This window comes from Cherax quadricarinatus, chromosome 3 (assembly GCF_038502225.1).
Source record: "Cherax quadricarinatus isolate ZL_2023a chromosome 3, ASM3850222v1, whole genome shotgun sequence".
Lineage (NCBI taxonomy): Eukaryota > Metazoa > Arthropoda > Malacostraca > Decapoda > Parastacidae > Cherax > Cherax quadricarinatus.
The window spans coordinates 63,276,432-63,290,811 of record NC_091294.1 but is presented as its reverse complement, the minus strand read 5'-3'; the positions used below and the strand labels follow the sequence as shown (position 1 = coordinate 63,290,811).

Sequence of the window (14,380 nt, the reverse complement as noted above, 5' to 3'; positions counted from 1 at the left end):
GCATCTGCTAGAAAAATGACAGGATGGATAATGAGAACCTTCAAAACTAGGGATGCCAAGCCCATGATGACACTCTTCAGGTCGCTTGTTCTATCTAGGCTGGAATATTGCTGCACACTAACAGCACCTTTCAAGGCAGGTGAAATTGCCGACCTAGAAAATGTACAGAGAACCTTCACAGCGCGCATAACGGAGATAAAACACCTCAATTACTGGGAGCGCTTGAGGTTCCTGAACCTGTACTCCCTGGAACGCAGGCGGGAGAGATACATGATTATATACACCTGGAAAATCCTAGAGGGACTAGTACCGAACTTGCACACGAAAATCACTCTCTCCGATAGCAAAAGACTCGGCAGACGATGCAACATCCCCCCATTGAAAAGCAGGGGTGTCACTAGCATGCTAAGAGACACCACAATAAGTGTCAGGCCCCTCAAACTGTTCAACTGCCTCCCAGCATACGTAAGGGGGATTACCAATAGACCCCTGGCTGTCTTCAAGCATGCACCGGACATGCACCTAAAGTCGGTACCTGACCAGTCGGGCTGTGGCTCGTACGTTGGATTACGTGCACCCAGCAGTAACAGCCTAGTCGATCAGGCCCTGTTCCACCATGAGGCTTGGTCACAGACCGGGCCGCGGGGGCGTTGACCCCCGGAACTCTCTCCAGGTAAACTCCAGATGAAATACACATAATATATCACCAACAATTTTGTGCCTGTTGCCTTAATAATTCAGTAATTATCTCTCTAAAAATCATATGTGGATTGTTTGCATTATATTGTTGTCAAAGAGATATTGGAAGAACACAGAGGAGATCAGAGTCTTACCTTGCTGGGCGTAAGTTACTTCCAGTAAGATCATCAGTAACACTGTGATATCCATCACTGCTTAGTCTTGTAATATATCCATTTCTGGAGGCTCGGTCTTTGACCTGTTTGAAGGCCTGGTCTTAGATCTGTCTGAAGGCCTGGTCCTAGGCCTGTCTAAAAGACTGGTCTTAGACCTGTCTAAAGGCCAGGTCTTGTACCTGTTCCGCTGGTGCGCTGATTCTCACCTGTACAAGATCCTCATTAACTTACACTGGATTAATTAGGATCCTCGGAGGCTTCGTTAAAATTTTCTAACTTTTTAAAAATGCAGTACAAAACCTTGGCCTTAGGTCCTAGTTCCTTAGACGTTTATTTGTCCGTCTACAGAATGGCTATGTATCTCACAATTCACAAACACTTTTACTGTCCTCTGGATGAATAAATGGTGCACAGTAACCTAGGCATTACTGTCTACAGGATGGCTAAGAGTTGCACAGTAAACTAGCTGCTGACATCCACGACATAGATACTGAGAGAACAGTAAATTAGCCACTACTATCAACGGGATGGATAAAATATACACACCCAGACGGAAACACAACGTATATCTTGGTTTTCTTGGGTTATCGTGAGTTAACTTCTGTTATACTATATTGACTCACTCCTCCACGGGTACTAACCCAAAGACAGTATTCAAAACAAATTAGCAACCTCAACCACAAAATTCCACATTAAATATGTCAATCGAACTCTTTTCTCTCAAGTCTACACCTGTTTTAATCTCATCTCCACGTTCAATATGAACGAAGCAACAGACTAACATTTTTCCATGTCGCGAATGGGAGAAAACTCTCTCCTCTCAAGCTCGTACATCCACACTAGTCTGTGTCCTGGCTCGCACTGAGCGTTCTCCCACCTCACCACTGCACTACGTTCCCTCACACTGAGAACAAGGTGGAGGCTGCTGTGGGCGGGACTAACCCATACTGGGCGGGACTAACCCGTGATTGGCTTAACTAACCCATACTGGGCGGGACTAGCCCATGCTGGGCGGGTCTAACCCATGCTAGGCGGGACTAACCCATGATTGGCTTAACTAACCCATACTGGGCGGGACTAGCCCACGCTGGGCGGGTCTAACCCATGCTGGGCGGGACTAACCCATGCTGGGCGGGACTAACCCATGATTGGCTTAACTAACCCATACTGGGCGGGACTAACCCATGCTGGGCTGGACTAACCCATGATTGGCTTAACTAACCCATACTGGGCGGGACTAGCCCATGCTGGGCGGGACTAACCCATGCTGGGCGGGACTAACCCATGATTGGCTTAACTAACCCATACTGGGCGGGACTAGCCCATGCTGGGCGGGTCTAACCCATGCTTGGCGGGACTAACCCATGATTGGCTTAACTAACCCATACTGGGCGGGACTAGCTCATGCTGGGCGGATCTAACCCATGCTGGGCGGAACTAACCCATGCTGGGCGGGACTAACCCATGCTTGGCTTAACTAACCCATACTGGGCGGGACTAACCCATGCTGGGTTGGACTAACCCATGATTGGCTTAACTAACCCATACTGGGCGGGTCTAACCCATGCTGGGCGGGTCTAACCCATGCTGGGTGGGACTAACCCATGCTGGGCGGGACTAACGCATGATTGGCTTAAATAATCCATACTGGGCGGGACTAGCCCATGCTGGGCGGGTCTAACCCATGCTGATCGTGACTAACCCATGCTGGGTGAGATTAATCCATGATAAGCGGGATTACCCATTCTGGGCGGAGCTAACTCGTGCTGGACACGACTCAGTGACCCACTAAATCCATTCAACAATCTCCACTCAGTTTTCTCAATCTTTATACAGTTAATATTCACACAGTTGTCATGTAGTCTTCACACAGTTGTCATGTAGTCTTCACACAGTTGTCATGTAGTCTTCACACAGTTGTCATGTAGTCTTCACACAGTTGTCATGTAGTCTTCACACAGTTGTCATGTAGTCTTCACACAGTTGTCATGTAGTCTTCACACAGTTGTCATGTAGTCTTCACACAGTTGTCATGTAGTCTTCACACAGTTGTCATGTAGTCTTCACACAGTTGTCATGTAGTCTTCACATAGTTGTCATGTAGTCTTCACACAGTTGTCATGTAGTCTTCACACAGTTGTCATGTAGTCTTCACACAGTTGTCATGTAGTCTTCACACAGTTGTCATGTAGTCTTCACAATGTATGTGTAAAAACTTGCAGTATTTACATATTATTCAGGAGAGAGAGAGCTGCCAGGCGTATCACAGTCGCTTGTTTTAGTTAGTTGTATTTATCTTCCTGGAGGTGTTCTGGGGGTCGACGCCCCCGCGACCCGGTCTATGAGCTGGCGTAACTTAACCTAACTTCAGATAAAATTTTGTTCGGACTTTTAATCTCGGAGGGTTAGCCACCCAGGATAACCCAAGAAAGTCAGTGCGTCATCGAGGACTGTCTGTCTTATTTCCATCGGAGTCATTCAGTTTTGTCCCCCAGGATGCGACCCACATCAGTCGACTTCCACCTTGCAAGAAAGTGCTTGTTAGGTGAACGGGAACAGCAGGGGTAAGGAAACAGGTCCAGTGTTTTCACCCGTCCAGAGACTGAACCACGGACACAGTTTGTGAGGCGAGAACGTTGCATAAAGGGCCGCACGACACCCAAGGTAACGGGACACCCTGGGTATCACGAGATACACTGGGCCATGGGACACCTAGGCCAAGGGACACCCTAGGCCAGGGGACACATTAAGCCAGGGGACACACTAGACCACGGGACACATTAGGCCACTGGACACCTTAGGCCACAAAAAAAACCCTAGGTCAAAGAACACTCTAGGCCACGAGACACCCTAGGCCATGGGATGTCCTAGGCCATGGGACACCTTAAGCCACAGGACACCTTGGGCCACGGGACACCTAAGCCACATGACACCCTGGGCCACAGGACACCCTGGCCCAAAGGACACCCTAGCCCACAGGACACCATAGGCCATGGGACCCCCTGGGCTATGGAACACCTTAGGCCATTGGACACCCTGGGCGATAAGACACCCCAGGCCATGGTATACCCTGGGCCATGGGACACCCTGCACCATGGGACACCCTGAGCAATTGGACACATTGGGCGATGGGATACAGTGGGCCATAGCACACCCTGGGCCATGGGACGCAATGGGTCATGGGTCGCCAAGGGCCAGGGGACACCCTGGGCCATGGGACACCCTAGGCCATGGGACGCCCTGGGCCATGGGACGCCCTGGGCCATGGGACGCCTTGGGCCATAGGACACTTAAGAAAATCAAATATAAAAATAATATATAATTTAATATATTAAACAAAGTTATTTCAATATATGATGATAATTCCATGAAAACTAACAGCATATATAAGATCCCAGGCTGTCTTCAAGATCCCAGGCTGTCTTCAAGATCCCTGGCTGTCTTCAAGATCCCTGGCTGTCTTCAAGATCCCAGGCTGTCTTCAAGATCCCTGGCTGTCTTCAAGATCCCTGGCTGTCTTCAAGATCCCTGGCTGTCTTCAAGATCCCTGGCTGTCTTCAAGTTCCCTGGCTGTCTTCAAGATCCCTGGCTGTCTTCAAGATCCCAGGCTGTCTTCAAGATCCCTGGCTGTCTTCAAGATCCCAGGCTGTCTTCAAGATCCCTGGCTGTCTTCAAGATCCCAGGCTGTCTTCAAGATCCCAGGCTGTCTTCAAGATCCCTGGCTGTCTTCAAGATCCCAGGCTGTCTTCAAGATCCCTGGCTGTCTTCAAGATCCCAGGCTGTCTTCAAGATCCCTGGCTGTCTTCAAGATCCCAGGCAGTCTTCAAGATCCCTGGCTGTCTTCAAGATCCCAGGCTGTCTTCAAGATCCCTGGCTGTCTTCAAGATCCCTGGCTGTCTTCAAGATCCCTGGCTGTCTTCAAGATCCCTGGCTGTCTTCAAGATCCCTGGCTGTCTTCAAGATCCCTGGCTGTCTTCAAGATCCCTGGCTGTCTTCAAGATCCCTGGCTGTCTTCAAGATCCCTGGCTGTCTTCAAGATCCCTGGCTGTCTTCAAGATCCCTGGCTGTCTTCAAGATCCCTGGCTGTCTTCAAGATCCCTGGCTGTCTTCAAGATCCCTGGCTGTCTTCAAGATCCCTGGCTGTCTTCAAGATCCCTGGCTGTCTTCAAGATCCCTGGCTGTCTTCAAGATCCCTGGCTGTCTTCAAGATCCCTGGCTGTCTTCAAGATCCCTGGCTGTCTTCAAGATCCCTGGCTGTCTTCAAGATCCCTGGCTGTCTTCAAGATCCCTGGCTGTCTTCAAGATCCCAGGCTGTCTTCAAGATCCCTGGCTGTCTTCAAGATCCCTGGCTGTCTTCAAGATCCCTGGCTGTCTTCAAGATCCCTGGCTGTCTTCAAGATCCCTGGCTGTCTTCAAGATCCCTGGCTGTCTTCAAGATCCCTGGCTGTCTTCAAGATCCCTGGCTGTCTTCAAGATCCCTGGCTGTCTTCAAGATCCCTGGCTGTCTTCAAGATCCCTGGCTGTCTTCAAGATCCCTGGCTGTCTTCAAGATCCCTGGCTGTCTTCAAGATCCCTGGCTGTCTTCAAGATCCCTGGCTGTCTTCAAGATCCCTGGCTGTCTTCAAGATCCCTGGCTGTCTTCAAGATCCCTGGCTGTCTTCAAGATCCCTGGCTGTCTTCAAGATCCCTGGCTGTCTTCAAGATCCCTGGCTGTCTTCAAGATCCCTGGCTGTCTTCAAGATCCCTGGCTGTCTTCAAGATCCCTGGCTGTCTTCAAGATCCCTGGCTGTCTTCAAGATCCCTGGCTGTCTTCAAGATCCCTGGCTGTCTTCAAGATCCCTGGCTGTCTTCAAGATCCCTGGCTGTCTTCAAGATCCCTGGCTGTCTTCAAGATCCCTGGCTGTCTTCAAGATCCCTGGCTGTCTTCAAGATCCCTGGCTGTCTTCAAGATCCCTGGCTGTCTTCAAGATCCCTGGCTGTCTTCAAGATCCCTGGCTGTCTTCAAGATCCCTGGCTGTCTTCAAGATCCCTGGCTGTCTTCAAGATCCCTGGCTGTCTTCAAGATCCCTGGCTGTCTTCAAGATCCCTGGCTGTCTTCAAGATCCCTGGCTGTCTTCAAGATCCCTGGCTGTCTTCAAGATCCCTGGCTGTCTTCAAGATCCCTGGCTGTCTTCAAGATCCCTGGCTGTCTTCAAGATCCCTGGCTGTCTTCAAGATCCCTGGCTGTCTTCAAGATCCCTGGCTGTCTTCAAGATCCCTGGCTGTCTTCAAGATCCCTGGCTGTCTTCAAGATCCCTGGCTGTCTTCAAGATCCCTGGCTGTCTTCAAGATCCCTGGCTGTCTTCAAGATCCCTGGCTGTCTTCAAGATCCCTGGCTGTCTTCAAGATCCCTGGCTGTCTTCAAGATCCCTGGCTGTCTTCAAGATCCCTGGCTGTCTTCAAGATCCCTGGCTGTCTTCAAGATCCCTGGCTGTCTTCAAGATCCCTGGCTGTCTTCAAGATCCCTGGCTGTCTTCAAGATCCCTGGCTGTCTTCAAGATCCCTGGCTGTCTTCAAGATCCCTGGCTGTCTTCAAGATCCCTGGCTGTCTTCAAGATCCCTGGCTGTCTTAGATCCCAGCTCCCTGGCTGTCTTCAAGATCCCAGGCTGTCTTCAAGATCCCTGGCTGTCTTCAAGATCCCTGGCTGTCTTCAAGATCCCTGGCTGTCTTCAAGATCCCTGGCTGTCTTCAAGATCCCTGGCTGTCTTCAAGATCCCTGGCTGTCTTCAAGATCCCTGGCTGTCTTCAAGATCCCTGGCTGTCTTCAAGATCCCTGGCTGTCTTCAAGATCCCTGGCTGTCTTCAAGATCCCTGGCTGTCTTCAAGATCCCTGGCTGTCTTCAAGATCCCTGGCTGTCTTCAAGATCCCTGGCTGTCTTCAAGATCCCTGGCTGTCTTCAAGATCCCTGGCTGTCTTCAAGATCCCTGGCTGTCTTCAAGATCCCTGGCTGTCTTCAAGATCCCTGGCTGTCTTCAAGATCCCTGGCTGTCTTCAAGATCCCTGGCTGTCTTCAAGATCCCTGGCTGTCTTCAAGATCCCTGGCTGTCTTCAAGATCCCTGGCTGTCTTCAAGATCCCTGGCTGTCTTCAAGATCCCTGGCTGTCTTCAAGATCCCTGGCTGTCTTCAAGATCCCTGGCTGTCTTCAAGATCCCTGGCTGTCTTCAAGATCCCTGGCTGTCTTCAAGATCCCTGGCTGTCTTCAAGATCCCTGGCTGTCTTCAAGATCCCTGGCTGTCTTCAAGATCCCTGGCTGTCTTCAAGATCCCAGGCTGTCTTCAAGATCCCTGGCTGTCTTCAAGATCCCTGGCTGTCTTCAAGATCCCTGGCTGTCTTCAAGATCCCTGGCTGTCTTCAAGATCCCTGGCTGTCTTCAAGATCCCTGGCTGTCTTCAAGATCCCTGGCTGTCTTCAAGATCCCTGGCTGTCTTCAAGATCCCTGGCTGTCTTCAAGATCCCTGGCTGTCTTCAAGATCCCTGGCTGTCTTCAAGATCCCTGGCTGTCTTCAAGATCCCTGGCTGTCTTCAAGATCCCTGGCTGTCTTCAAGATCCCTGGCTGTCTTCAAGATCCCTGGCTGTCTTCAAGATCCCTGGCTGTCTTCAAGATCCCTGGCTGTCTTCAAGATCCCTGGCTGTCTTCAAGATCCCTGGCTGTCTTCAAGATCCCTGGCTGTCTTCAAGATCCCTGGCTGTCTTCAAGATCCCTGGCTGTCTTCAAGATCCCTGGCTGTCTTCAAGATCCCTGGCTGTCTTCAAGATCCCTGGCTGTCTTCAAGATCCCAGGCTGTCTTCAAGATCCCTGGCTGTCTTCAAGATCCCTGGCTGTCTTCAAGATCCCTGGCTGTCTTCAAGATCCCTGGCTGTCTTCAAGATCCCTGGCTGTCTTCAAGATCCCTGGCTGTCTTCAAGATCCCTGGCTGTCTTCAAGATCCCTGGCTGTCTTCAAGATCCCTGGCTGTCTTCAAGATCCCTGGCTGTCTTCAAGATCCCTGGCTGTCTTCAAGATCCCTGGCTGTCTTCAAGATCCCTGGCTGTCTTCAAGATCCCTGGCTGTCTTCAAGATCCCTGGCTGTCTTCAAGATCCCTGGCTGTCTTCAAGATCCCTGGCTGTCTTCAAGATCCCTGGCTGTCTTCAAGATCCCTGGCTGTCTTCAAGATCCCTGGCTGTCTTCAAGATCCCAGGCTGTCTTCAAGATCCCTGGCTGTCTTCAAGATCCCTGGCTGTCTTCAAGATCCCTGGCTGTCTTCAAGATCCCTGGCTGTCTTCAAGATCCCTGGCTGTCTTCAAGATCCCTGGCTGTCTTCAAGATCCCTGGCTGTCTTCAAGATCCCTGGCTGTCTTCAAGATCCCTGGCTGTCTTCAAGATCCCTGGCTGTCTTCAAGATCCCTGGCTGTCTTCAAGATCCCTGGCTGTCTTCAAGATCCCTGGCTGTCTTCAAGATCCCTGGCTGTCTTCAAGATCCCTGGCTGTCTTCAAGATCCCTGGCTGTCTTCAAGATCCCTGGCTGTCTTCAAGATCCCTGGCTGTCTTCAAGATCCCTGGCTGTCTTCAAGATCCCTGGCTGTCTTCAAGATCCCTGGCTGTCTTCAAGATCCCTGGCTGTCTTCAAGATCCCTGGCTGTCTTCAAGATCCCTGGCTGTCTTCAAGATCCCTGGCTGTCTTCAAGATCCCTGGCTGTCTTCAAGATCCCTGGCTGTCTTCAAGATCCCTGGCTGTCTTCAAGATCCCTGGCTGTCTTCAAGATCCCTGGCTGTCTTCAAGATCCCTGGCTGTCTTCAAGATCCCAGGCTGTCTTCAAGATCCCTGGCTGTCTTCAAGATCCCTGGCTGTCTTCAAGATCCCTGGCTGTCTTCAAGATCCCTGGCTGTCTTCAAGATCCCTGGCTGTCTTCAAGATCCCTGGCTGTCTTCAAGATCCCTGGCTGTCTTCAAGATCCCTGGCTGTCTTCAAGATCCCTGGCTGTCTTCAAGATCCCTGGCTGTCTTCAAGATCCCTGGCTGTCTTCAAGATCCCTGGCTGTCTTCAAGATCCCTGGCTGTCTTCAAGATCCCTGGCTGTCTTCAAGATCCCTGGCTGTCTTCAAGCTCCCTGGCTGTCTTCAAGATCCCCTGGCTGTCTTCAAGATCATTGGCTGTCTTCAAGTTCGCTGTCTGCAAGATCCCTGGCTGTCTTCAAGATCCCTGGCTGTCTTCAAGATCCCTGGCTGTCTTCAAGATCCCTGGCTGTCTTCAAGATCCCTGGCTGTCTTCAAGATCCCTGGCTGTCTTCAAGATCCCTGGCTGTCTTCAAGATCCCTGGCTGTCTTCAAGATCCCTGGCTGTCTTCAAGATCCCTGGCTGTCTTCAAGATCCCTGGCTGTCTTCAAGATCCCTGGCTGTCTTCAAGATCCCTGGCTGTCTTCAAGATCCCTGGCTGTCTTCAGGATCCCTGGCTGTCTTCAAGTTCGCTGTCTGCAAGATCCCTGGCTGTCTTCAAGATCCCTGGCTGTCTTCAAGATCCCTGGCTGTCTTCAAGATCCCTGGCTGTCTTCAAGATCCCTGGCTGTCTTCAAGATCCCTGGCTGTCTTCAAGATCCTCGGCTTTCTTCTAGATCCCTGGCTGTCTTCAAGATCCCCGGCTGTCTTCAGGATCCCTGGCTGTCTTCAAAATCCACGGCTGTCTTCAAGATCCCTGCGTGTCTTCAAGATCTCTGGTTGTCGTCAAGATCCCTGGTTGTCGTCAAGATCCCTGGTTGTCGTCAAGATCCCTGGCTGTCTTCAGAATCCCTGGCTGTCTTCAAACTCCATGGCTGTCTTCAAGATCCCTGGCTGTCTTCAAGTTCCCTGGCTGTCTTCAAGATCCCTGGCTGTCTTCAAGATCCCTGGCTGTCTTCAAGATCCCTGGCTGTCTTCAAGATCCCTGGCTGTCTTCAAGATCCCTGGCTGTCTTCAAGATCCCATTCTGTCTTCAAGATCCATGGCTGTCTTCAAGATCCCTGGCTGTCTTCAAGATCCCTGGCTGTCTTCAAGATCCCTGGCTGTCTTCAAGATCCCAGGCTGTCTTCAAGATCCCTGGCTGTCTTCAAGATCCCTGGCTGTCTTCAAGATCCCTGGCTGTCTTCAAGATCCCTGGCTGTCTTCAAGATCCCTGGCTGTCTTCAAGATCCCTGGCTGTCTTCAAGATCCCTGGCTGTCTTCAAGATCCCTGGCTGTCTTCAAGATCCCTGGCTGTCTTCAAGATCCCTGGCTGTCTTCAAGATCCCTGGCTGTCTTCAAGATCCCTGGCTGTCTTCAAGATCCCTGGCTGTCTTCAAGATCCCTGGCTGTCTTCAAGATCCCAGGCTGTCTTCAAGATCCCAGGCTGTCTTCAAGATCCCAGGCTGTCTTCAAGATCCCTGGCTGTCTTCAAGATCCCTGGCTGTCTTCAAGATCCCTGGCTGTCTTCAAGATCCCTGGCTGTCTTCAAGATCCCTGGCTGTCTTCAAGATCCCTGGCTGTCTTCAAGATCCCAGGCTGTCTTCAAGATCCCTGGCTGTCTTCAAGACTCCTGGCTGTCTTCAAGATCCCTGGCTGTCTTCAAGATCCCTGGCTGTCTTCAAGATCCCTGGCTGTCTTCAAGATCCCTGGCTGTCTTCAAGATCCCTGGCTGTCTTCAAGATCCCTGGCTGTCTTCAAGATCCCTGGCTGTCTTCAAGATCCCTGGCTGTCTTCAAGATCCCTGGCTGTCTTCAAGATCCCTGGCTGTCTTCAAGATCCCTGGCTGTCTTCAAGATCCCAGGCTGTCTTCAAGATCCCTGGCTGTCTTCAAGATCCCTGGCTGTCTTCAAGTCTCTTGGCTGTCTTCAAGATCCCTGGCTGTCTTCAAGATCCTTGGCTGTCAAGATCCCTGGATGTCTTGAAGATTCCTGGCTGTCTTCAAGATTCTTTGCTGTCTTCAAGATCCATGGCTGTTTTCAAGAACCTTGGCTGTCTTCAAGATCCCTGGCTGTCTTCAAGATCCCTGGCTGTCTTCAAGATCCCAGGCTGTCTTCAAGATCCCAGGCTGTCTTCAAGATCCCAGGCTGTCTTCAAGATCCCTGGCTGTCTTCAAGATCCCTGGCTGTCTTCAAGATCCCTGGCTGTCTTCAAGATCCCTGGCTGTCTTCAAGATCCCTGGCTGTCTTCAAGATCCCTGGCTGTCTTCAAGATCCCAGGCTGTCTTCAAGATCCCTGGCTGTCTTCAAGATCCCAGGCTGTCTTCAAGATCCCTGGCTGTCTTCAAGATCCCTGGCTGTCTTCAAGATCCCTGGCTGTCTTCAAGATCCCTGGCTGTCTTCAAGATCCCTGGCTGTCTTCAAGATCCCTGGCTGTCTTCAAGATCCCTGGCTGTCTTCAAGATCCCTGGCTGTCTTCAAGATCCCTGGCTGTCTTCAAGATCCCTGGCTGTCTTCAAGATCCCTGGCTGTCTTCAAGATCCCTGGCTGTCTTCAAGATCCCTGGCTGTCTTCAAGATCCCTGGCTGTCTTCAAGATCCCTGGCTGTCTTCAAGATCCCTGGCTGTCTTCAAGATCCCTGGCTGTCTTCAAGATCCCTGGCTGTCTTCAAGATCCCTGGCTGTCTTCAAGATCCCTGGCTGTCTTCAAGATCCCTGGCTGTCTTCAAGATCCCTGGCTGTCTTCAAGATCCCTGGCTGTCTTCAAGATCCCTGGCTGTCTTCAAGATCCCTGGCTGTCTTCAAGATCCCTGGCTGTCTTCAAGATCCCTGGCTGTCTTCAAGATCCCTGGCTGTCTTCAAGATCCCTGGCTGTCTTCAAGATCCCTGGCTGTCTTCAAGATCCCAGGCTGTCTTCAAGATCCCTGGCTGTCTTCAAGATCCCTGGCTGTCTTCAAGATCCCTGGCTGTCTTCAAGATCCCTGGCTGTCTTCAAGATCCCTGGCTGTCTTCAAGATCCCTGGCTGTCTTCAAGATCCCTGGCTGTCTTCAAGATCCCTGGCTGTCTTCAAGATCCCTGGCTGTCTTCAAGATCCCTGGCTGTCTTCAAGATCCCTGGCTGTCTTCAAGATCCCTGGCTGTCTTCAAGATCCCTGGCTGTCTTCAAGATCCCTGGCTGTCTTCAAGATCCCTGGCTGTCTTCAAGTTCCCTGGCTGTCTTCAAGATCCCTGGCTGTCTTCAAGATCCCTGGCTGTCTTCAAGATCCCTGGCTGTCTTCAAGATCCCTGGCTGTCTTCAAGATCCCAGGCTGTCTTCAAGATCCCTGGCTGTCTTCAAGATCCCTGGCTGTCTTCAAGATCCCTGGCTGTCTTCAAGATCCCAGGCTGTCTTCAAGATCCCTGGCTGTCTTCAAGATCCCTGGCTGTCTTCAAGATCCCTGGCTGTCTTCAAGATCCCTGGCTGTCTTCAAGATCCCTGGCTGTCTTCAAGATCCCTGGCTGTCTTCAAGATCCCAGGCTGTCTTCAAGATCCCTGGCTGTCTTCAAGATCCCTGGCTGTCTTCAAGATCCCTGGCTGTCTTCAAGATCCCAGGCTGTCTTCAAGATCCCTGGCTGTCTTCAAGATCCCTGGCTGTCTTCAAGATCCCTGGCTGTCTTCAAGATCCCTGGCTGTCTTCAAGATCCCTGGCTGTCTTCAAGATCCCAGGCTGTCTTCAAGATCCCTGGCTGTCTTCAAGATCCCAGGCTGTCTTCAAGATCCCAGGCTGTCTTCAAGATCCCTGGCTGTCTTCAAGATCCCTGGCTGTCTTCAAGATCCCTGGCTGTCTTCAAGATCCCTGGCTGTCTTCAAGATCCCTGGCTGTCTTCAAGATCCCTGGCTGTCTTCAAGATCCCTGGCTGTCTTCAAGATCCCAGGCTGTCTTCAAGATCCCTGGCTGTCTTCAAGATCCCTGGCTGTCTTCAAGATCCCTGGCTGTCTTCAAGATCCCTGGCTGTCTTCAAGATCCCTGGCTGTCTTCAAGATCCCAGGCTGTCTTCAAGATCCCAGGCTGTCTTCAAGTTCCCCGGCAGTCTTCAAGATCAATGGCTGTCTTCAAGATCCCTGGCTGTCTTCAAGATCCCTGGCTGTCTTCAAGATCCCTGGCTGTCTTCAAGATCCCTGGCTGTCTTCAAGATCCCTGGCTGTCTTCAAGATCCCAGGCTGTCTTCAAGATCCCTGGCTGTCTTCAAGATCCCTGGCTGTCTTCAAGATCCCTGGCTGTCTTCAAGATCCCTGGCTGTCTTCAAGATCCCTGGCTGTCTTCAAGATCCCTGGCTGTCTTCAAGATCCCTGGCTGTCTTCAAGATCCCAGGCTGTCTTCAAGATCCCTGGCTGTCTTCAAGATCCCTGGCTGTCTTCAAGATCCCTGGCTGTCTTCAAGATCCCAGGCTGTCTTCAAGATCCCTGGCTGTCTTCAAGATCCCTGGCTGTCTTCAAGATCCCTGGCTGTCTTCAAGATCCCAGGCTGTCTTCAAGATCCCTGGCTGTCTTCAAGATCCCTGGCTGTCTTCAAGATCCCTGGCTGTCTTCAAGATCCCAGGCTGTCTTCAAGATCCCTGGCTGTCTTCAAGATCCCTGGCTGTCTTCAAGATCCCTAGCTGTCTTCAAGATCCGTCTTCAAGATTGGCTCTTCTGTCTTCAAGATCCATGGCTGTCTTCAAGATCCCTGGCTGTCTTCAAGATCCCTGGCTGTCTTCAAGATCCCAGGCTGTCTTCAAGATCCCAGGCTGTCTTCAAGATCCCTGGCTGTCTTCAAGATCCCTGGCTGTCTTCAAGATCCCTGGCTGGCTGTGTCTTCAAGATCCCTGGCTGTCTTCAAGATCCCTGGCTGTCTTCAAGATCCCTGGCTGTCTTCAAGTTCCCTGGCTGTCTTCAAGATCCCTGGCTGTCTTCAAGATCCCAGGCTGTCTTCAAGATCCCTGGCTGTCTTCAAGATCCCAGGCTGTCTTCAAGATCCCTGGCTGTCTTCAAGATCCCTGGCTGTCTTCAAGATCCCTGGCTGTCTTCAAGATCCCAGGCTGTCTTCAAGATCCCTGGCTGTCTTCAAGATCCCTGGCTGTCTTCAAGATCCCTGGCTGTCTTCAAGATCCCTGGCTGTCTTCAAGATCCCTGGCTGTCTTCAAGATCCCTGGCTGTCTTCAAGATCCCTGGCTGTCTTCAAGATCCCTGGCTGTCTTCAAGATCCCTGGCTGTCTTCAAGATCCCAGGCTGTCTTCAAGATCCCTGGCTGTCTTCAAGATCCCTGGCTGTCTTCAAGATCCCTGGCTGTCTTCAAGATCCCTGGCTGTCTTCAAGATCCCTGGCTGTCTTCAAGATCCCTGGCTGTCTTCAAGATCCCTGGCTGTCTTCAAAACCCTTGGCTGTCTTCAAGTTCCCTGGCTGTCTTCAAGATCCCTGGCTGTCTTCAAGATCCCTGGCTGTCTTCAAGTTCCCTGGCTGTCTTCAAGATCCCTGGCTGTCTTCAAGACTCTTGACTGTCTTCAAGACTCTTGGCTGTCTTCAAGATCCCTGGCTGTCTTCAAGATCCTTGGCTGTCTTCAAGATCCCTGGCTG

The 14,380-nt window shown here is 51.4% G+C and overlaps 1 protein-coding gene across 1 annotated transcript in view; it reads right to left on the bottom strand.

Moving 5' to 3' along the window:
* LOC128684027 (roundabout homolog 2-like) overlaps positions 1-1,730 on the bottom strand; it is a 472,726-nt gene extending 470,996 nt beyond the window's left edge. Inside the window, exon 1 of the mRNA XM_070093350.1 lies at positions 834-1,730. Coding sequence (XP_069949451.1) covers positions 834-888 — 55 coding nt within the window. The 5' untranslated portion in view covers positions 889-1,730. The remainder of the gene's footprint in view (positions 1-833) is intronic.
* Between the last annotated feature and the right edge of the window lie 12,650 nt (positions 1,731-14,380).